The sequence below is a fragment of the Panthera pardus genome, unplaced genomic scaffold (assembly GCF_024362965.1).
Source record: "Panthera pardus isolate Hobbes unplaced genomic scaffold, ASM2436296v1 HiC_scaffold_5, whole genome shotgun sequence".
Lineage (NCBI taxonomy): Eukaryota > Metazoa > Chordata > Mammalia > Carnivora > Felidae > Panthera > Panthera pardus.
In genome coordinates this window covers 5,006,938-5,028,230 of record NW_026526980.1, presented here as the reverse complement: position 1 = coordinate 5,028,230, position 21,293 = coordinate 5,006,938, and the positions used below count along the sequence as shown (strand labels likewise).

General features: G+C 52.6%; 1 protein-coding gene across 1 annotated transcript; it reads right to left on the bottom strand.

The window, feature by feature from the left end:
- Nucleotides 1–4,396: 4,396 nt before the first annotated feature.
- Nucleotides 4,397–8,780, bottom strand: RMI2 (RecQ mediated genome instability 2). Its single transcript, XM_019468595.2, has 2 exons — nucleotides 8,438–8,780; nucleotides 4,397–5,631 (listed from the first exon to the last, which is right to left on the bottom strand). Exons 1-2 carry the CDS (start codon nucleotides 8,745–8,747, stop codon nucleotides 5,483–5,485), a joined length of 459 nt encoding a protein of 152 aa, XP_019324140.1. The 5' UTR covers nucleotides 8,748–8,780; the 3' UTR covers nucleotides 4,397–5,482.
- Between the last annotated feature and the right edge of the window lie 12,513 nt (nucleotides 8,781–21,293).

Genomic DNA, 21,293 nt, shown 5'->3' with positions numbered 1-21,293 from the left:
TATTCCTTTGCTTCCTTCTGTGGCTTTTCATTCCGGTCTCTGGCGGTCATCCCATGTCTGACGGCACAGGGCAGCAGTGTCTGTGGCCGGCCAGCAGGGGGAGCTAGCACCTAAGTGGAAAGAGCAGGAGCTCCCAGAGTGGGTCCCCGGACCTTCTCCGGAAAGAGCGATCCTGTCTCTGGGTGAAGGCCCTGGCCACCTCCCCTACAGCGTGGGACATCACCTGGCCTGACACCTGTCTCTGCCACAGCCTGCTGGCCAGATGCGCTTGGGCAAAGGACCGCATCCCTTTGGGGGCTGGGGAGGGAGAAGAACGTCCCAGAGGCATTGATACAATAAAATGAAGTAACAGGGTAAATGTTCTAGCACGGTCCCTGGCATGTTAATTCTTGGTTGAATTTGCATTTTTTATCAAGAGATGTTCACTGATTCTCACAGGACTAAAATTTCAGACTCTGCCCAAACTGCATAAATTGTCGTGGGGGGAGGCGGGGGCTCAACCGGCTCTCTTGTCTTTTCCTCCAGCCTTTCTTTCTTAATCAACTTGTCCCTGTTTGCACTTCAGAACGCTCTCAAACATTCTAGCAAGCACCCTCAGGCTGGTTACAAATTACCCAGGGTGCTTCATTCAAAGGGTGCTTTTAGTGAGGCACGGCCTGTGGGGGCTCCTTTCATTTGAAAAGTGTGGTTCCGTGTGGATTTCCAAAGCCCTGTTCCCTGTGGATTTCCTCAGTCTTCCCACCTAAAAACCAGCCATTCCCCCGACATTTACCGACAGCCCGTGTGGGTTTTGCAAGGCCCTGCACAGGGCAGAGATAAGTAAGCCACGATCGCATCACTGGAGGCTTCTCCGATGGGAACAGAGATACTAACAGTTGATTTCAGAACACTGTATGTGCCCGAGATCCCCAGTGAGAAGGCACACCTACGCCGGTTCCCACGGACGTGCATCGAGGGTCGCATCCCGTCTGAGGGAAGACCCATCCCGACTTCCGAGACTGACCTCCAAGCCCAAGGTCAGACAGGAAAGGCCAGAACCGGGCCTGCAACCCGAGTGGGGCTAAGCCACTCTCTCCCTTCCCCTAAGCGGGCAGGGGCTCCTTGAAGACGCCTTCTTGAACGGGTTCCAAAATGCCTGCTAAATGTAGGTCACTGTGGCTGCAAGTGCATTTTTTCTCCTTACCCTTGCAAACGGGCAGCTGTCGGGTGAGTTTGGACTGTGGCCTGAGGTTTAGCAACACCAGCCCCAGCCCCTTTGGTGGCCTGACATGTCTCAGGGTCACAGCAGTCATGCCTGAGAGCCTGGGGATCTGAATGTGACCCCACAGTGCGACGCCCCAGCTCCTCCTCTCCTCCAGCGTCAAATCATGCACGAACAGGCCAGGACACAAAACGCTCGACCATTTCACGGGGTCACTGCTTTCCCTTCCTGCTTCACCTGATGCAGAATTTTGCGGTAAAGCTTCAGCTTTACAAGAATATACAGAAGAAATGACTAGGGAACTCAGCGATCCAAAACCAGCTAAATGAAGGTTGCTTTTTTTTTTTTTTTTTTCTTCTTCTAATGTAAAGCAGTTCCAAGAAAAGTGAAGTCACGGCCTAGGGTGCTTATTTTCAGTTCTTAGAAAAGAGCCAATTTCAAAAGGGAAGCTGGGCGGCCCGGAGCACACAGCCTGCCCTTGTCTGGCGGGGAAGTGGCGGGGGGTGGGGTGGGTGCTTGCTGATAAACCAACTGTGATTTGGCACCAGAAAACTAAAACCCCCAACCGAGCTGCGTTTTCATTTAGTGATGTCAAGGCGGAAACGCCAGCCGAAACAGTGAGAGCTATTAATATTCAGGAGAAGCACCAGAGCCCGGCTAGCCTGCTGAGGCGGCACACTTCCAGCACCGTGAGCCCCTGGAAAGCCACCAGCAGCCTCCGGGGACTGTCGGAAAAACACCAGCACCTCCTGGGGCCGCCTCCCACACTCCTGACACAGGTCATTGCCCAGGCAACACTATCGGGCTAATGGACGTTTTTCAATAGGGCATTATTTACCAAAAAGTTAGGGGAGGGCAAACGAGGCAGGATATGGTGGACAAGGTTCTCGGCAGGCCGGGTCAGTTTTCGAGCAGAAAGCAGACTTCAGAGAAGGGGAAAGCTCGGGAGTGCAGACTTCTATGTCGTGTAGCCTGGTGCAAGGGCTCTCAGGGGAACCCAGGACAACTGTGAAATTCGGTTTTAGGCTGAGAATCCTAGAGCAGAGATCCCATGGACCAGGTCAGGATTAAGTGTCCATCTCATCAAAGCTGGCCAACAGTGCCAGCCAAGAGGAGCCCTAAGGAGACGTGACAGCTAAATACAAGGGGGTATCCTGGATGGGATCCTGGAACAGAAAAAGGACATTGGGGCGGGTGTGGGGGGGAACAAAGGAAGTCTGAATAAAGTACAGACTTTAGTTAATAATGGCAGCTCAGGGCACCCGGGTGGCTCAGCCGGTTGGGCGTCCAACTTCAGCTCAGGTCATGATCTCACGGTTTGTGAGTTTGAGCCCGGCCTGGCGCTCTGTGCTGACAGCTCGGAGCCTGGAGCCTGCTGCGGATTCTGTGTCTCCCTCTCTCTCTGCCCTTACCCAGATCACGCTCTTTCTCTCTCTAAAAAATAAATAAACCTTAAAAAAAAAAATTGTTTTAAATAATAGCATCTCACTGTTGGTGCATTAATTGTAACAAACATACCACGCGAACATAAGATGTTAATAATAAAGGCGACTGGCTGGGTATATGGAAACTCTTGGTACCGTCTCCATAATTTTTCTATAAACCTAAAACTATTCTTAAAAAAACATTTCTCTAAAGGCAGTTGTTGGATGTAAGTTAAGAACTCACAAATTCCTCCCAGAAACGATCATTTTGGTGCCTGCCATGTGCCAGGTGCACGTACAAGTGATTTATTTGTGCTTCTTCTTTCATTCCTCTTGTCCGTGCCAGGAGCTGGGTAAAATCTGCATTTTATAGATGAGGAGACTAAAGCACAGAGACGTCAGATAACTTGCTCACTGTCACACAGCAAGTTTAATGACACACGAACGACTCACGTTCAGGTCTCTCCGCCGCAAAGTTCGTGACGGAGCTCAGCAACATTGCCTGAAAAATCCCCAAACTTTGAACAGAACCTGGCCTGACACAAGCTTCAAGCAGTCCACGAGCCCAGATCAGTGATAAAAACATGTACTTTCCAATTTGCCCTACCTTTAGAAGTTAAAAAAAAAAAAAAATCCGTAAAACATCAGGGAAAAAACCCCAAGTTGAAAACCATAGGAAATCCCAGACACGGACACCGAATGCTGGTGCGGATATGGGATAACGGGGACTCGTGGACGTGGCCGATGGAAAGGCAAAGTGGGGCAGTCACTCTGGAAGGCAGGCGGTAGACTGAATATGCGTCCCCTCTGTCAAATTCGTGTGCTAGAACCTAATCCCCAGTGTGATGGTATTTGGAGGTGGGGTCTTTGGGCGGTGAGTAGGTCCAAGAGTGGAGCCCTCATGAAGGTATTATGCCCTGATAAAAAAGGCCCCAGAGAGCTCCCTCACCCCTTGTGCCACATGAGGACAGCCATCTAGGAACAGGAAACAGTACCCTGAATCTGCTGGCACCTTAATCTTGGACTTCCCAGCTTCCAGAACTGTCAACAATAGATTTCCGTTGTTTTTAAGCCCCTGCCACCGCCCCCCCCCTCCCCGCCCATCTATGGCATTTTGTTATAGCAGCCACATAGGACTGAGACAGTCTGGCGGTTTCTCACAAGGCTAATACGGGCTCACGTGTGACCCCAGGCATTTACCCCAGCGAACTGAAAACTTGTGTCCACGCAAAACCTGCACGTGAATGTTTATAGCAGCTCCATTAATAACCAGCAAAAACTGGACCCAGACAAATGTCCTTCAATAAACAAGTAAACAAACCAGGATACATCTATACGAGGGAGTGTTATTCGACGATCAAAAGAAATGAGCAAGCAAGTTACAAAAACCCATGGAGGAACCTTAGATGCGTTTTGCTGAGTGAAAGAAGCCAGTCTGAAAGTACGACATACTGTAGGATTCCAACTAACTGGGACATTATGGAGAAGGCAAACTATGGAGACGGTAGAAAGATCCGTGGTTGCCAGGGGTTGAGGGAGGGGGAAGGGTCAGAAGGTGGGACAGAGGTTTTTCCGGGTGGTGAAACTATTCAGTATGATACTATCATGGTAGACAAATGATATTATGCCTTTGTAAAACTTGCAGAACTGCCTACCACAAAGAGAGACCCCTACTGTCAACTATGGACTTTAGTTAGTAATATCATCGTGGGTCATCAAAGAGTCGCATGTGCTACTGACGGAGCCAGCTAGGAACCCCCGAAATAGTCCATTTTTTAAAAGATACAGCATATAATTTATTAGTGGTAGATGATCCGTAGTCCAACAAAACTCTACAGCAATGTAGGAATATCATCTGACTCCCTTGATATTTACAATCTCAGGAAAAATAAGGCATGGTAAGCAGCAGAGAGCAGAAACCCACACTGAATTTGATCATGAGAAAGTCATTCCATCCAGAAAACGTAAGAACTCTAAAATCATCATGCTGTGCACCTTACACTTCTACAATGCTGTATGTCAATTATATCTCAATAAAACTGAGAAGGGCGGGGGGGGGGGGGGGCGGGGGAAGCTTCCACACCAGAAGGTCGCTCCCTTACGGTGTCTCACTAAAAGTTATGATGCAGAAGTTTAGTTAATGCCTAAAAGTCATTCTCAATCTTGATTTTAGTTTCAACAAGAAACTTTCCGAGTGTTTCAACATCTCCAAGTGAGGAAGAATGACAGGTGTTACCATCCATATCTCCAAGGAATGTACCTTAAATGGTTCAGAGACGAGAACCGTCTACTGTCTCTGAGAGGCTGCTGGTGTCCACAGCAGGAAAACGCTGTCTGACTTGCAAACTGGATATGGAAGCTGTTGATGGGAGAAGAGGCGGGCCACGAGGTCATTCCCATTTCCGGAAGTCTGTTTCCCTGCCCACAACCACCATCAAATCACCACCGGCAAGGAGTGACATTCAGATTCTGCATCGTAAAAACAGGGTCACAGCAGCAACAGAAAAAGTTATCAGCACTCGTAAAACGTGGAAAATGTAACATGAGATTTCTGCGGGCTTTAAAGGGAATTAACACACGCAAACCAAAAGGGAACAAAAGCAAAAAAACAGAAACAGAGCACACATCTGCTTTTCATCTGCAAACAGTCGTCACAGCAAGGAGCACGAGGGCCGAGTTAAGTGGAGTGTCCCAGCGTTTAGAAATCCTACCTCCGGAGTCCTTGGGCAACCGAAGCTAAGCTCTTTGAGAAACTTTTAAGAAACAGACATAGGACGGTACCCGTGAAATCCACATGGTGTCGGAACCTAAATTGTTTCAGGATTTCTGCGGTTTTTAGCAGTGCTTCCAATGTCATCTAAGGAATATTCCTGTGTAAATCCTCCACTTCCAGTTCCCACATGCTTTCATGGATGGGGTTGTCAGAAAGATCGGTCATCTTCACGGCCTGAAGGCAGGGCTCAGGGCTGCACGCCTGGACCACTCCCATCACCATCACATACTTTCCTGGAAGAAGAAAAGCCCTTGGTGATGTTCACACTGATACAAAAACAAACACAAAACGGAGACCCCGTCCTTCAGAGAGCTTAATTTTATCAGAGGCAAATTAGAGACAAAAAAGGTGGGGGGGAGAGTAGAAATCAAAATGCCAAGGCAGTCAGTGATCGATCGATCTAATATACACATAGACAATAGATGTATATCTATTTACATACATATATACATACATAGACAGTAAGTTCAACATTTAACGTGGACGATGACACCTGTATCTTCTTTGGCTCCTGGGTTAAAAATGTTGTAACAAAATTCAAGCAAGCTACCATCATGCGCAAAACAATTACGCCCAAGGGATGGAAGAGACTCCCATCCCAGGATGTTCTGAGGCAGGGGCAACCCCCCCTCCCCCACTCAGCTTTTCTCTTATGTCTGTTTCTTGCCCAAACGCTACAGGGTATGTGGCTGGTCTCCGCGCACAGGGCCAGTCCAGTCCTCTTTCTGCAAAGACACCCCCCCGACAGCCACAAAGTAAATCCAACGGTCCGCTGATGCCAGAAGAGCTCAGCTGGCCGCAGTACCCTTCCGTGCCACCCTGTTGTTCCAACTGCCCGGGACCAATCCCTGCCACCGGCCGGGCACATCCCAGCAAACCAACAAGAGAGCAAATGAACAAGAGAGTGGGTCGCCATCAGGACGATCTAATGACATATGAACCACAACTCTTCCCATTCCCTTGGGGGAAGTGGCTCTCCTTGAAAGCGAAACTTGGCCAGTCCGAACCACACACAACTCAATTGTGTAAAAAACCCCAAACACAGCAGGAAGGGCAGGCTCTCTGCCAGCCCCCAATGCGTGCCCCTGCGAGGCTGCTTTGGTCGCAGGGCTTCTGAGTTTGCAGGCAGGCCCCAGGGCTCTGGCTGAAGGAAGCCTGGCAAGCAGACGCCTGCCTCTCTGGGTTTCTACCCCTTGCACGATGGGTTTAGGTTTCTCTGAACCCACCTCCAGATCCCACCGGAGCGAGCCATATGGGGATCCTCGGTGACAGGGGCCAGTTCTAAAACTACACTTTGCCGATACCCTCTGAATAATTCTAACGCGCTGGGAGTCACGGAACCCTCAGAAAAAGAATGACTGAAGACCCGAGGCAAGATGACCATGCCCAAGCAGATCCCAACCAGGGGAGGTTAAGAGGAAATCTACACGAAGGAACACACAACTAAGTGGACGAGCTCGCTGGTGTGAGTCCTCTCCCCCCGAGTTGAGACAATCCGGTCCGTAGTGTTCATTCTACCCACACCCCCTCCTCTCCCCTTCCAGCGGCGTCTCTCCATGGTCTCCTTACTCCTTCGCCACCATGCCCGCCCCCTCCTTTCCATCAGGCCTTCATCCTCCGCCCTGGACCCCTTCCATGGCTTCTACTCCAGACTCTCTCCAGCCACTTCCTCTTCACAACCACCCCCACCCTGCTGGTGCCAAGACTGTTTTTCTCAAACAAAGCTCCAGCCTCCACACACTTCCATTCCTTACACTTGTCACATGTCGTGAAACCTCCTGATTGTTTTCCCGTTTGAAAATGCTAACAAAAAAAAACAACAACAAAAAAAAAGCCCAAACATTTTCAGCTCACAGCCCTCTGAAGAGGCAGCAGCCTGTAGTTTGCTGACCCTGTGCTAGAGTGATGCTACAGCGATGAGGGCAGAACAAGTCTGAAGGATGGGGCAAGGTCAGGTGAGGGGAGAAGGGAAAAGGAGCACTTCGTAGTAACAATAATCACATTTTTTTGAAACCTCACGATGAGCCAGGCACGACGGTAAGGCCTTCTTTTTTTTTTTTTTTTTTTTTTTTTTTTTAACTGGATCCACACAACAGGCCCCTTTTTGACAAAGGCAGGACAGATCCAGAAAGGTTAAGCACTCCAGGCAGCTCAGCTGGAAAAGAGCAGAGCCAAGAATTCAACCTAAGTATAAAGATACAGTGGTCCAAAAGACCCATCCCGGCCCTCCAGTAGTCAGGCCTACTGGTTCTCAAGAGTGTGGCCCCAAGGCCATCCAAATCGGCAGCACCTGGGAGCTAGTTAGAATTGCAAATTCTTAGTCTGGAGGGGGGGGGTGGTCTGTGGGTTAAGGTTAAGCATCCGACTCAGGCTCAGGTCCTGATCTGTTCTGAGTTCGAGCCCCGCCTCAGGCTCTGTGCTGACAGCCCAGGGCCTGGAGTCCGCAGCGGATTCTGTGTCTCCTACTCTCTCTGCCCGCCCCCACCCTCCCCAACCCCCCCCCCCCCGCCCCGCTAGCGCGCTCTCTCAAAAATAAACAAATTAAAAAAAAAAAAAAAAGAAAGAAAAGCAAATTCTCAGCCTCACCCAGACGTATAAAAGCTCTGAGGGTGGAGGCCAGATATGAGTCCGAACAAGCCTTCGGAGTGCGTTTGAGCTGATTTAAGGGGGCAAACATTAAAGAACTACAGCCTAAGGCAGTTCCGCGAAGGAGGCGCAGCAGAAAGCTCTCCAAGAGTCTAGACTTCAGGGATGAACAGAGGCTGCCCGGTACAGGGTTTTCCAAACCCTGATGGGGGAGAAAAATCACCTGTGGGCAAGGGCCTTGTTACAAACACTGACGCCGGGGGTCCCTCCACCGCAGATTGCGACTAGGGGAGTCCCCGGATCCGAGCGTCTACGCGGGGTGCGGGCGAAGCTTACCAGCAGGTCAGCTTGACTGCGGGGGTGTGGGGAGGGGGGCGGGGCGAGGGACCGGCCAGGCCCCGCCCCCAGCGGCCCACCACCGGGACCCGCCCGGCGTTCCAGTCTTGCCGTTACCTGGGGCCAGGCAGGGTCGCCCGCGCGGGACCCGCTCTAGGCCGCGCACCACGAAGGCCCCGCTCGGGTCCCGCAGCCTTGCCTCGCCGCCGCCCGCCGCCAGCACCGAGCCCTGCATCCACACGGTCACCAGCTCCAGCGGCTCGCGGCCCGCCGCCGCCCGCGACAGCCGCCACGCGCCCGGGCCGCCCTCCGCGTCGCGCCGCAGCTGCTCGGCCAGCACCTTGAGCGGCGGCGACCGCGGCAGCCGCACAGCCGCTGGGCCGCCGCGGGCGAAGGAGTCCGCTGCCCCCACAGCCGCCGCCGCCATGCTGCCCCAAGTCCGCTTTCCCGCCAACTTTGATAGGCAGCGGGGCCGGGGCCGTGGCCACCAATCAGGGGGTGTTCTGGCGGAACGGAGCAATCATCGGCGTCGGGAGGCGGGGCTTCCCAGCCCGGCGGCCTCCACCGGTCTCCAGGAGTGCGCATGCGTACGTCAAGTAAATAAACGTCCCCAAGCAGGTGGGTGGAGGGATGAAGCGAACCACAAGAGAATGAATACACGGAGGGAGGTAAACAGCTTCTTGTTTCGACGCATCTCAAAACTTGATGTCTATGCCTGTCACCCGAGAATGTTTTCATCTTTACATCACCTTGCGTGGTAGGATTACTCCGAAGTTAAGCAATACTAGTTAATACTGGAAGGAATAGTAGCATGATGAGGCCACGTTTATTGGGAGTGATAAAGAGTCGAGTCACGAGAGAAGGCTGGGAAGAGGGACAGGGACAGCTGGTAAAAGGGACACTTTTATTACTATTTTCATGATATTTTAATAACAATAATTTAAAACTTAAAATACATTGTTCGCAAAATAAATGAACATTGTAGAAAACTTGCAGAAGAAAATCTGGAATAATAAAAAAAAATTGTAAAAATCACTTCGAGATATCCACTGTTAACTTTTGGGAGTATTAGCATCCATATGTTTGACCTACAAATAATGTTTTCTGTATTTTTTCACTTAATAATGACATTTCCGCATATCAACAAATACCCTTTGCGGCCTCGCGAATGACTTCACGATGTTTCATTTGTCAGATCACCTGTTTAACCAGTATTCTACAGTTGGACTTTAAGACCATTTCCAACTTGTCATTGTGTAAACTCACTACTGTGAGCCTACATAGAGCTGAATCTTTGTACGCGTTTCAGATAAATTCTTAGAAATGGAATTCCTCCCTAAAAAGGGTAGGTCCCCAGTGAGCAAAATCCACAAATCCTTAACCAGGCAAATCCTTAAAGTCAAGACTAGTCCTTAGGAGACTTTGTACTCCCAGGGCTCCTGCAGTACAGAGGGTACTGTATATTCAGCAAGAGCTCGATCTTTCTAAAGCAGTTAAGATGTACTGAGCCAGGCCGTGTCCTAAGAGCTTTGCAGGGAGAGTTCCATGGACTCCCACACCCTGTAAAGACTGTGTTCTACACAGATAAGGAAACAGACTCATGAAAGCTATGTGACTTGCCCTTGGCCTCTCTGCTTGTAGCCTCTGTGGGATCCTGGCCTCTACACCTCCACTCTGAGCTGTAATATAACCAGGCTGCTGGGCTGAGAAGGGAGCAGGCACATTAGCCAATAGAGATTCCAACCCTTCCCGTCTGGTGGGTCCCCAGTGCCTTCCCCTGGGCACCTGAACGCCAGAGAAGTGATGGTAAAGGGAGCTGGGGTAAAGGGAAAGGCCCCTAGGCAGCAGGCACTACACGTGCAGGGCCCAGACAGGAGACAGCAGGAACCAATGGAAACACTGCCAGCATTTCAGAATGGCTGGGATACAGAGTGCAAAGGCAGGAGTGGGCATAAACGAGGCTGTACCCACATAACCTCATTTCTTACGCTCGTTTCTCAGGAGACAAAAAGGAGGTTCAGGCCAATGACAGGCCTGTGAGGGGGAGAGCCAGGATTCAAATCCAAGTCCCTCCAATCCCAAACTTCATGCTCTTGAACCACTCGTGTCATCTCACTGTCCTTCCTGGTGCCCACCTCCCCCCCCCCCCCCCGCCCACCCCGCATCAAAGATGCCTCGTCACCTTTGCTTGTGCTGTCCTTGGCCTGATGTGCGTTCCCCCGAACTCTCCCAGTTGAAACCTGGCTCAGTCACCAAGTGCCTGCCCCCACCAAGCCACTTTTATTCCGGGAGACGTTGTTGAGCTAATTTTTCAAGTCAGTTTCTCCCATCTAGATCCATTATAATGTATGATCGCCACATTAAAAAAAAAAAAAATGTTGACAATGTATTCAGTGCTTAACAAATAAAAGCTGTCTGTGGTGGACTCTGGTCCGGGGGCAGCCAGTCTGCAAACTTGGCCTCTGCAGTGCAAGCGTTTCTCCTTAGTACCCAGGTGGCTGGCGTGGTAACTGATGGGCAGGCAGCCCCTTGGAACCTCCTGAAAAAGATCTAAGGCGCTGCTGCATTTTGCCAGCTTCCGGGGTTGCAAAAGCCATGTCTGAAATCACCATCGTGAGCAGGCCGACGGGTCTGGTAACACACACTGGGTGAGCCTGCCCTCCATGGAAGATTATCTCCCTCCCTACCCGTCACCCTCTCACCCTGGGCCTTGAGCAATCCCCTGTGCCTTTAGCAAATAAAGCAAGATCAAAGACCCTTGGAAGGGAATTTCCTGCCACCTAAGGACAAAGGTAAGACAAGGGGAATTCTAGGCCTTGACCTCGCATTCAGCCTACCCATTCACCAGTTCTCAGGCAGATCGAGCTAAAATGCTTCTGGTTGCCGGGAACAAAGACCGAACCCTCCCGCCCCAAGAAAAGAAGTTTATTCTGGAAGGATGTCCACACAGTAACATCTTCAAAACAGCCATAGTTGTTGTTAGCTGAGCGTTTCCTATGTGCTAAGCACCATGCCAGGTATTTCATGGGCAGAGTCTCAGCGAGGGAATCGCCTCATGACAGCGCTAAGAAGTAAGTGCGTTTCTTAAGTCCGTTTTACAGATGAAGAAACTGAGGCTTGGAGAGGTAATGTGACCTCCCCCACCCCCACCCCAAAGACCACACAGCTAGTAAGAGGTGCAGCCCTCTCAGGTGCCTTAATAATCAGGTCCCCAGATGAGGGAGACTTTTACCCACTATCGTGGGTCATCCAGGGAGCAATTCCCTGGGGGATTAAAAAAAAAAAAACCAAACAAACCAAAAATGAAAAAACAGTTCTCTCAAACAAATCTTGGGGGCGCCTGGGTGGCTCAATCGGTTAAGCATGCAACTTCAGCTCAGGTCATGATCTCACAGTTCGTGAGTTTGCGCCCCGTGTCCGGCTCTGTGCGGACAGCTCAGAGCTTGGAGCCTGCTTCGGATTCTGTGTCCTCTCTCTCTGCCCATCCTCCACGCTCTCTCTCTCTCTCTCTCTCTCTTTCTCTCTCTCAAAAATAAAACCATTAAAAACTACAAAAAGCTTTTAAAAACCCAAATCTTGTAGTTAATGAGACGCACGCCAAAGGAAGCAGGTGAGGGGGGCAGTATCTAGATGTCTCCAGCTTACTGTGAAACGTAACAAAGGGGAAAGTGGTTTGCGGGGCAGGTAGAGGGGGGGACAGGTGGACAGATACCCAGTAAGGTGAGTAAACTCCAGAAGTTCTGGTGCTGGGCCAGCCCTGCAGAAGGGTCCTACGGGGGGGGGGGGGGGGGGGCAGGGGACTGGGCCTTTGTGCTCCGTACTGACCAGTCGCCGGAGGTGGGGGTGTAACTGAGGGCCATTCCCACAGAGGGACTCGGCTGGCCACCAGCAGCTGCCGGTTCTGCCAGCCTCTGGGGAGTGAGCCCTTCAGTGCAGAGGGCAGGTCTGACCTCTCCCGCCTGCCCAGTTCAGCTCAGCTGCCTTCAGTTCCCACCGACAAGCATGTATCCATTCAACAAGCAAGAAACAGGCACCCCCTCTATGGCGGGCTCCGTGCTGCCCCTGGGGCTGTCGAGACTTACAAGGAAGACCCGACCCCGGCCCCAAAGGGGCGAATCAACTAGGAGGACAGACCTAGAAAGAGACACCACTAGATGTCCTCTCCCCCTCACTTCCTCCACTGCAACCCCGCTTGCCTCCCTTGGACACAGCAGGCGCCCTCCCACAGCAGGACCTTTGCAGGTACCACAGTCTGTGAAGTTGGGAAATTTGAAATTCAATGTGTAGTTAACACTAACAGCCCATCTCAGCACACTAGCCACAGTTCAAGGACTCAGTCGCCTCATGCGGCTAGTGGCGACCATGTTAGAGCAGCTCCGAGCAGTGGAGGGTGGGGCCCCCTTAGCTGCTGGCTGCATGGGCCTGGGTGCAAGGGACCCACATTTTCCTTGACTTTTCAAGAAATCCCAAACCACTGAGAAGGAGATCTATGCTGTCTCTGGCAGATCCGTGAATGCCCCGAAGTCTGTCTGTACTCCTGCCAGCTTCCTGTCATTAATTCCTTCCTTAAGAAAGTTAGCTCTCGGGGCGCCTGACTGGCTCCGTCAGTGGAGCATGAGACTCTCAATACAATCTTAAATTTAAAAAAAAGAAAACAAAGTTAGCTTTTATCAAGCACTTACCGTGTGCCTGGCGCTATTACAAGCCTTTGCACACTTTGTCTCATTTAAGCCTCTTGATGGCCCTATAGGGTGGACAAAATCATTGTGCCCGTCTTAGAGATCAGAGAGGTCAAAGAAGGCACTGGGGAATCAGGAGCCCTGAGTTCAGGTCTTTCGCTACCACTGCCTGGCTGGGTGGCCTTGGGCAAGACTGACCTCTGAGCTTCAGCTTCCCTTTCTGTGGCATTTAGGGGCTGGGTCATCCTAACTCACGGCTTCCCTGCATACATAGGACCTCTGTCTGCAGCCAGACTTGATAACGAATTCCCCAGGACTTCAACCTCTGGCCCCTGCGAGGAAATCCTCTGATCCCAAGGAAATCCTCACCTGTCATGCCAATCCTGGCTGGTGAGCCCCTCACTGTGGGCAAAAACACAGCCAAAGACATAGATGAACCGCCTCCCCCCAAAAAATAAAGAGTGAGAGGCAACAATTATCGAGCCCGGACTCCACCTTAACGTACATCGTCTCCTTTCATGCCCACAATAATCCATGAGGTAGGTACTGTGGGTGTACCCATTGTACCCATGCAGAAGACCGAGACCCAAAGAGGTTTAGCTCACCCAGGAGCAGGATCACGTATGCTCGCCACACCTAACCCAGCATTCCCACCCCTGGGTTCCTACCCTACGGAAATGAAAACTTAGGTCCACGCCGAAAGCACGGATGTTTGCAGCAGCTAGTTTGTGTTTGCCCCAGACAGAGACAGGTCAGATGTCATTCAGCAGGTGAACGGAGAAACACACTGGTACATCCACACTCTGAAATACCACTCAGCGAGAAAAAGGAATAGACAGTGGGTAGATAGGGAAAGTTGGATAAATCTCAAAAACATTCTATTGGGTACAAAAGAAAGCAGACCCAGGGGCGCCTGGGGGGGCTCAGTCGGTTAAGCGTCCAGCTTCAGCTCAGGTCATGACCTCACGGTTCGGGGGTTCAAGCCCCGCGTCAGGCTCTGTGCTGACAGCTTGGAGGCTGCTTCGGATTCTGCGTCTCCCTCTCTCTCTTCCCCTCCCCCACTCACACTGTCTCTCTCTCTTTCGAAAATAAACATTAAAAAAAAAAAAAAGAAAGCAGACCCAAAAGTTCTCATCCTGTGGGATTCCACTTATGACATTCTGGAATATTCTGGAATGGCTAAAACTAGGGGGACAGAAAACAGATCAGTGGTTGCCAGGGGCTGGGGGAGGCAGAGAGGACTGAATGGAAAAGGGGCTGCAGGAGGGCACCTTTTGGGGTGATGGAATTATTTTGTGTCCTGGGTGTGGTGGTGGTCATTACACAAATATCTACCTGTGTTACAACTCATTGAACTGTATGCTCACACACACACACACACCCAGAGCAGAAGCCCAGCCCCAGGCTAAGGTGGCTGCAGGCCTGCCTGTGGTGATGGTTCCACCCAGCCAGGAAACACCACTGCCTCTTTCCCTCTTTGGCGGACTCAGCCCAGGGACGAAGCAAGTTCAACCACGTATAAGTTAATGCTTATAGAGTCTGGGGTTGGGGGAGGGGAGGGGGAGGAAGGAGTGGGGAGTGACTGCTAAACAGGTACATGGCTCCTTTTGGCCTCGTGAGAATGTTCTGGAAATAGGTTGAGACACTGGTTGTACACCTGTGAATGTGCCGAACGCCACTCTGTGTTTTGGTTTTTTTATTTGAGAGAGAAAGAGTGTGAGTGGGGGAGAGGGGCAGAGAGAGAGAGGGAGAGAGAGAGAGACTCTCAAGCAGGCTCCGTGCTCAGCTCGGAGCCCAACGCGGGGCTCGATCCCACGATCCCACGATCCCACGAACCTGGGATCATGACCTGAGCCGAAATCAGGAGTTGGCTGCTCAACCAACTCAGCCAACCCAGGTGCCCCTGAATCGTACGTTTTGAAATGGCTGATTTTAGATGATATAAATTTCACCTTTATTTTTAAACAGGGGGAAAAAAAAGAAAAAAAGCTCAAACCAGAAAACAAAAACCTATCCAGGCGTAACCATGCCCTACCTCTACCCTCAAGAACCAGGTTTCAGAGGAAGTCGAGGGACTCACCCAAAGCCACACAGCCAGTCTGAGGCTGCCCCTGAATCAGTAGCTTTCGAAGCCTGAATCCTTTCCCCTGGACGTATGTGATAAGATGGGTTAAATATCACCCCCCAAAAAAGTGACTTTTTATCACCTGGAAGCCCGGGCTGGCCGTTTCTCTTTTGCCACGGACGACCTCGGATCAGTGTAGGTGGGGCTTGGAAAAACATTTTCCAAACCAAAAATGGGGACAGAAGGCAGTCCAGGGTTCCTTCTCCCCTGAGTACTGTGACCTGATTTATGTGAACATTCGCCCAGATGTTTAAAGAAACACCCAGGCCAAGATATACTCATAACAGACCCCCTTTCCCAAAATGATCACAGTTCTGTGAAAGCGGAACTGTTTTAGACCGTCAAGAGCGGGCTCCACACGCACGCTTGTACAGAAAGAAAAAACCTTCTGAGCCAAGGGGGGAATAGGCACGCCTTATCTCATCGGGCGGGAAGGAAAAGTGGGGCACTAGGGATGTCCAAATGGCCCCCCAAGGGCAGCAAGTGCTTGGGTTTAGGCTGAGGGCAGAGGGATGGACAGGATCACCTCCCCTCCCTCCCCCCTGCAGCCCACCAAAGCCTCAAAGCAGTGTCTCCAAACCCGAATGCCTCAACCGTCAGAAAGGGGTAGTTTCCCAACAGTGCCGGGACTGTGGTTTTGTGGGGGGCCGTGACCCTCATTATAGGTTCACCGAGGCATACGGCCGGGTGCTCACCTCTGAGGGACTCAAACTTCAGCCTTGCAAAACAGCGACACTCCTGAGCGAGCCCAGCTGGAAACAAAGGAAGTATGAGTCAACCCTGACAGGTTCTTAAAAACGGCTGCATTTAGGTGCTGCAGGCGGGCCAGAGACGGGTCTGTGTGAGCCTGGGCTGGGAGCCAGGTGCCAACACCCCCCACCTCCCAGCCATCCTCGGGGACCTGTGGGCAGCAGGCTAGCTAGAGGGGGCCGGGTAGCACCAGCCGGGGAACTGGTGGGGAGACACTTCCACCCAGGCACCTGCTGCAGGGGAGTGGGCTTGGGGAGTGGGAGGGAGCCAGGCTCCAGGAGGGACGGCCCGGGGAGCCCTTGGACAAAGGGGAGAAGGACCCCGGTTGCGTGCGAGCGCAACCTCTGAGCCATACCGCCGACCGGCCAAAGAGACGTGATGTGGCCCCATTTCACAGAAGAAGACTGAGTCTGATCCCTTTAGTCATTTCTTCTTTCGACAAGCCTTCGCCCAATGCCTGCTACGTGCCAGATGCCGGAATGTGGTAGCGAACGAAACAGACAAGGACTGTGATTTTATGAGTTTGCAGTTAGGTGAGAGGTGAGGAGAAGGAGAGACCGGCTTCTGGTGATGGGCGTGCACGTGAAGGAGCTCAACCAGGAGCAGGGAGGGAAGACCTTTACCCGGAAAGGCTCTGCCCACCGCCAATGCTTAGTTTGAGACCCGAATGATGAGTGATCCAGGGAAGGGCACTGCAGGCAGACGGGGCAGCAGATGCAAAGGCCCTGAGGTGGGAATGACTGTCTGAGGGCCAGACAGCCCCGGGTTGGGTGCAGTGAGTGAGGGGGTAACGGGCAGGGGTGGGGGACTGTCAAGAGGGGTGCACGGCGGGGGGGGGGGGCCTGATCAGGGAGAGACTCACGTTTTGTTCTAAATGCAGCAGGGCTTGTCTAGGGTTGGGGGGCGACGTGGAGACAGGTGTGCTCTGATTTTCATTTTTGTAGCTGCTCCTGGCTGCAGTGTGGAAAACGGACCGTGGGGGCAGGGAAGCGGGGACAGCCAGGAGGCTGTCACTGCAGTGACTGGAGGTGTCTGATGCTTAGAGCAAGGAGGCATTGGAGAGGTGAAGAGAAGTGGCTGGTCTCAGCAACCCCCAAGCCCCCCAACCATGGCCTGATAAGGGGAAACAAAGAAAGGAGTCAAGGATAACACCCTGCTTGGGAGGCTTGAGCATCTGGGCTCAGGCAGGTGCCCCTGACTGAGACACAGGCGGTTGCAGCAAGGTCCCCCGGCAGGAATTGACTGTCCCCCTTTCTCCCTGTAACCCCCAGCACTCCAAAGGGAAGCCCAGAGTGCCCTGCCTTCCCACCTCTCCTGGCCTCCTTCCGTCTATCCTCACCTCAGGCCCTTCCCACGCTGTCCCCTGATGTAGCATCTCTGTCCCGTCTCCACCGCTCGGGCCCTCCTGCCAGAGGGCCCTTTCTCCCTTGGGCTGAGAGGGAGCCCCCCCCCCGTCCCCTGCACCCCCCACCCCCACCCCGTGTTAGGACACCTCTGATGGGCTGGGGAGGGCAGCGGCTCTAAAGGCACGGCCTACTGGATTTGAATTCCACCTTGACCACCTCCTAGCACGTGCTCCTGAGCAAGTTCCTTGACAGGACTCCATATCTACATGTGCACCGTGGGGTTGAAAACACAAGTCGCTACCACAGTGGGGCAGGTGCAGGTTTAAAGAAGGAGCACTCACTCCTTCGGCTCCTGGACCATGAGAAGCGTCGCCAAGGGCCGGATGGTGTTTTCGCTGATGCAGGGAAGCAACCACTCGTGGGTATTTCTGCGCTCGGACCCCCACGCTAATTTGGGGAAGCGCGTACGGGGGTACGAAGAGGCCGGCACCCGCCAGGAGGACTATTTCATGTGAGTCTTCACAGGGTCACCCGACGGATGCACGAATGGCTGCGTGAATGCACCCCACACCCCTGCACAGAGGATGTCCTCTCCTGCTTTTACAGGAGGGGGAACTGAGGCCTGGGCCCACACAGCTGGATACGCTATGCGAGGGGGCGGGCTCCTTCGCGAGTCTTTCTCTGGCCAGCGGGGACCCCGAGACGGGTCCCCAAGAACCCTGGGTAGGCCACGCCTTCCCTGCGGCCCCGGCACTCGGTTTCAGCTGCCACCGGGGCCAGATGTCCTGCCCTCATTTACATCCCTTCTACACCCTGCAGCCAGAGGAGCGAGAAGGGGAAGCCACAGGTCGGACCCAGCCCAGGTCACAGTGCCTGCTGCCTTGGCCATGCAGTCTGCTGGAAACCAGACGATGGGGTTTACAGGAATCAGGGCCTCTGAGCAGCACCAAATGTGAAAGCAAAACTCACACCGGCACACACACACACGTGCACGCGGAGGAACACGCGTGCGTGGGCACACACACACGCACACACGTGTGCAGGCACACACAGATGCCGACGGCGCGCCCGTGCCCCAGCACATGCGCGCCGCTCCCTCCAGACCACCCCCATCCCGAGTGGCGAACTCTGACCACCCCACCCCCCAGCAAGCCCCCCACCCCAGCAATCGCAGCTGCCCGGAACACGGGCGGGGAGCCCTGGGCTGGGGCGCGGGCTCCTTCACTGCTTAGCTTGGTGCCTTCCATCAAGGGGTTAGCCCTCCCGGACCTCGGTCTCTGTCATTACTAAAGCAGAGACGATCACAATAAAAAAAAAAACAAAAAAAAAACAACGACCCGCTTCCTTGAGAAGGGGGCTCGTGGCCAGCCGAAGCACAAAGTATGTGCTCAGGAAAAGCCTGTCAAAGGACTCAAAACAATACCCACGACAGATAGAGGACCTTCTGTGTCTATAGGTGGAATCCCATGAATGCTCACAGCTCATCCAGGAGGCAAGAGGGCTCTCACCTTACAGAAGAGGAAAACTGAGGCCCCAAAGGTAATGGCGTCTCGTCCAGGGCACCAAGGTCTACGCATCTCCTGACTCCAGCCCCCCAGCATGTCTGTACAGACAGACACAGACCTGCCGGGCCCACCCAGTGCTGTCCCCGGGGGAGTCTCCCTGGCCCTCCATGCCCCACAGGTCCTGGAAGGGTCCCTGGCTGGCTGGCATCCGGGGCCAGTGAGCAGGGGCCCCGGCAGCCGCGTGGAGGGGGCTGAAAAGGAGAGGACTTGTCCGGGGTCACCCAGTACATAGGGTCTGGGGCCACTGTAACAAATTACCATGAACTAGGCGGCTTAAAACAATAGATACTGATTCTCTCACCTTTCTGCAGGCCAGAAGTTCAAAATCAAGGTGGCAGCAGGACTGCACTCCCTCTGGAGGCTCTGGGGTACATGCCTTCCTTCCAACTTCTGGCTCTGGGGCTGCGTGATTCCGATCTCTACCTGCACCTTCACCCGGCCTCCACCCCTCTGGGTCTGTGTGTCCAAATCTCCTGACCTTCTCTTAAAAGGACACGTGCCACTGGGTTGGGGACCCAACCTAAATCCAGATGTTCTATTGAAAGATCCTTAATTATACCTGCAAAGACCTTTTTTTCCCCAAATAAGACCCCATTCATAGATTCTGCGTCTCTTTGAGGGACGCGGTTCAACCCACTGTACTCGATGAGTCAGGGGCAATACAAGGCAGAGCCCTTCCTGCAGCCCAGCTCTTAACTGAGGTGTCATTAACATGACCAGAGTGGGGACAAGAGACAGATTTTGGAGGCTCTCAGCCTGGCTCGGAATCCTGACCTCACCTCTTTATGTGCTGTGGGACCACAAGAAAGGGACGCGCCCTCTCTGTGCCTTGGTTTCTTTACCCATAAAATGAGGATAAGACAGACCTTGCCTCCTAATGGAAATTATATGAGTTGATACATGTAAAGCCTCAGAAAGGTGCCTGTCTGGAACCTAGAAAGCTCTCAATAAATGTCTGATGAATAAATACATAAAATCACGTCTGGCACAATTTGAATGCTCCATACATGCTAACTACTGGCTGAGGGAGGTGTTGGGGAGGAAAAATTTTCCTCTTTCCCTGAAGGTTCTTTTTGCTGGTCTAAGAATTAAATTGACATGAGACAGATGAAGAGGAGAAAATCAGATTTAATTACATACATACAGAGGCCCCACAGGGATTAGGAGGCCCGTGGGCAGTCAGGCTTCTATGGCATCCAGAGCTGAGGAGAAGGGGTAGGGCTCTGGGAGGGCACAGGAAGAGGAAAAAGGGTAAATGTTTGGTAAGCAAATGTTTGCTGGGACACTTAGAAGCAGTGGGACACAGAGAAGAATTTTAGCCGACCGACTTTGCCAGCTATCTCCCTGCCCTCGTTCATACTATGTTGGGATTGTCTGTGCGGACAGCTCCCTTCCCGCAACAGGCCCTCTGTCTAAATATGTTCAAGCAGTTAGGAGGATGGTCAAAGGTTCTTCCTGAGCCCTCTGTTTCTTTTCTTTGTTCTTTTTTAATGTTTGTTTATTTTTGAGACAGGGAAAGAGACAGAGCATGAATCCGAAGGAGGCTCCAGGCTCCGAGCTGTCAGCACGAGCCCGACACGGGGCTCGAACTCGCAGACTGTGAGATCATGACCTGAGCTGAAGTTGGACACTCAACCGACCAAGCCACCCAGGCGCTCCCAGAGCCCTCTGTTTCTAAAAAATAATCAACCTAGGGGCACCTGGGTGGCTCGGTCGGTTAAGCGTCCGACTTTGGCTCAGGTCATGATCTCACGGTCCGTGAGTTCGAGCCCCGCGTCAGGCTCTGTGCTGACAGCTCGGAGCCTGGAGCCTGTTTCGGATTCTGTGTCTCCCTCTCTCTCTGCCCCTCCCCTGTTCATGCTCTGTCTCTCTCTGTCTCAAAAATAAATAAACGTTAAAAAAAAAATTTAAAAAAATCAACCTAAAATAATCTACACGCCAAAGAGACACATTTTGGGGTGGCAAAGTTTGCTCCCCTAAAGTGGCTGGTAATTATTCCAAACGATTCTTCACCAAGCGTCTCCCTGGGTTCCCCGGTTCAATGCCCCCACCCCAAGAGAGGTGGAGAATGTCACACCTGGCCCACTTGTCAGATGAGAACACTGAGTCTCGGTGGGGTTCGGGGACGGCCGCTAGCCTGGTATCCTGGCCCCGGGGGACAGTCCCAGACTACGTCTGACCCCCAACAATGGCTTCAAAGCAAAAAGCGAAAAGCAGGACAATTGCAAAATTGTGTCATGAAGCCAATGCTACTCCTGGCAGACAGTACAACGAAGAGCCACGGGTCTCCGATGGCGGTCCCCAGGCCGACAGCATCAGTGTCACCCATGGATTTGCTAGCAATGCACATTCTCGGGCCCACCCCCAGAGCCCTGTAGGCAGGGCTTTTCCAGGGGCCGCTAATGCATGCGGAAGTTTGAGGACCCCTGGCCTGGGGGTGCAAAGTGCAGATGGAGAGCGGGCCACCCTGGGCTGGAATCCGGGATCAGTGGGTGTCCCCACCTCCCA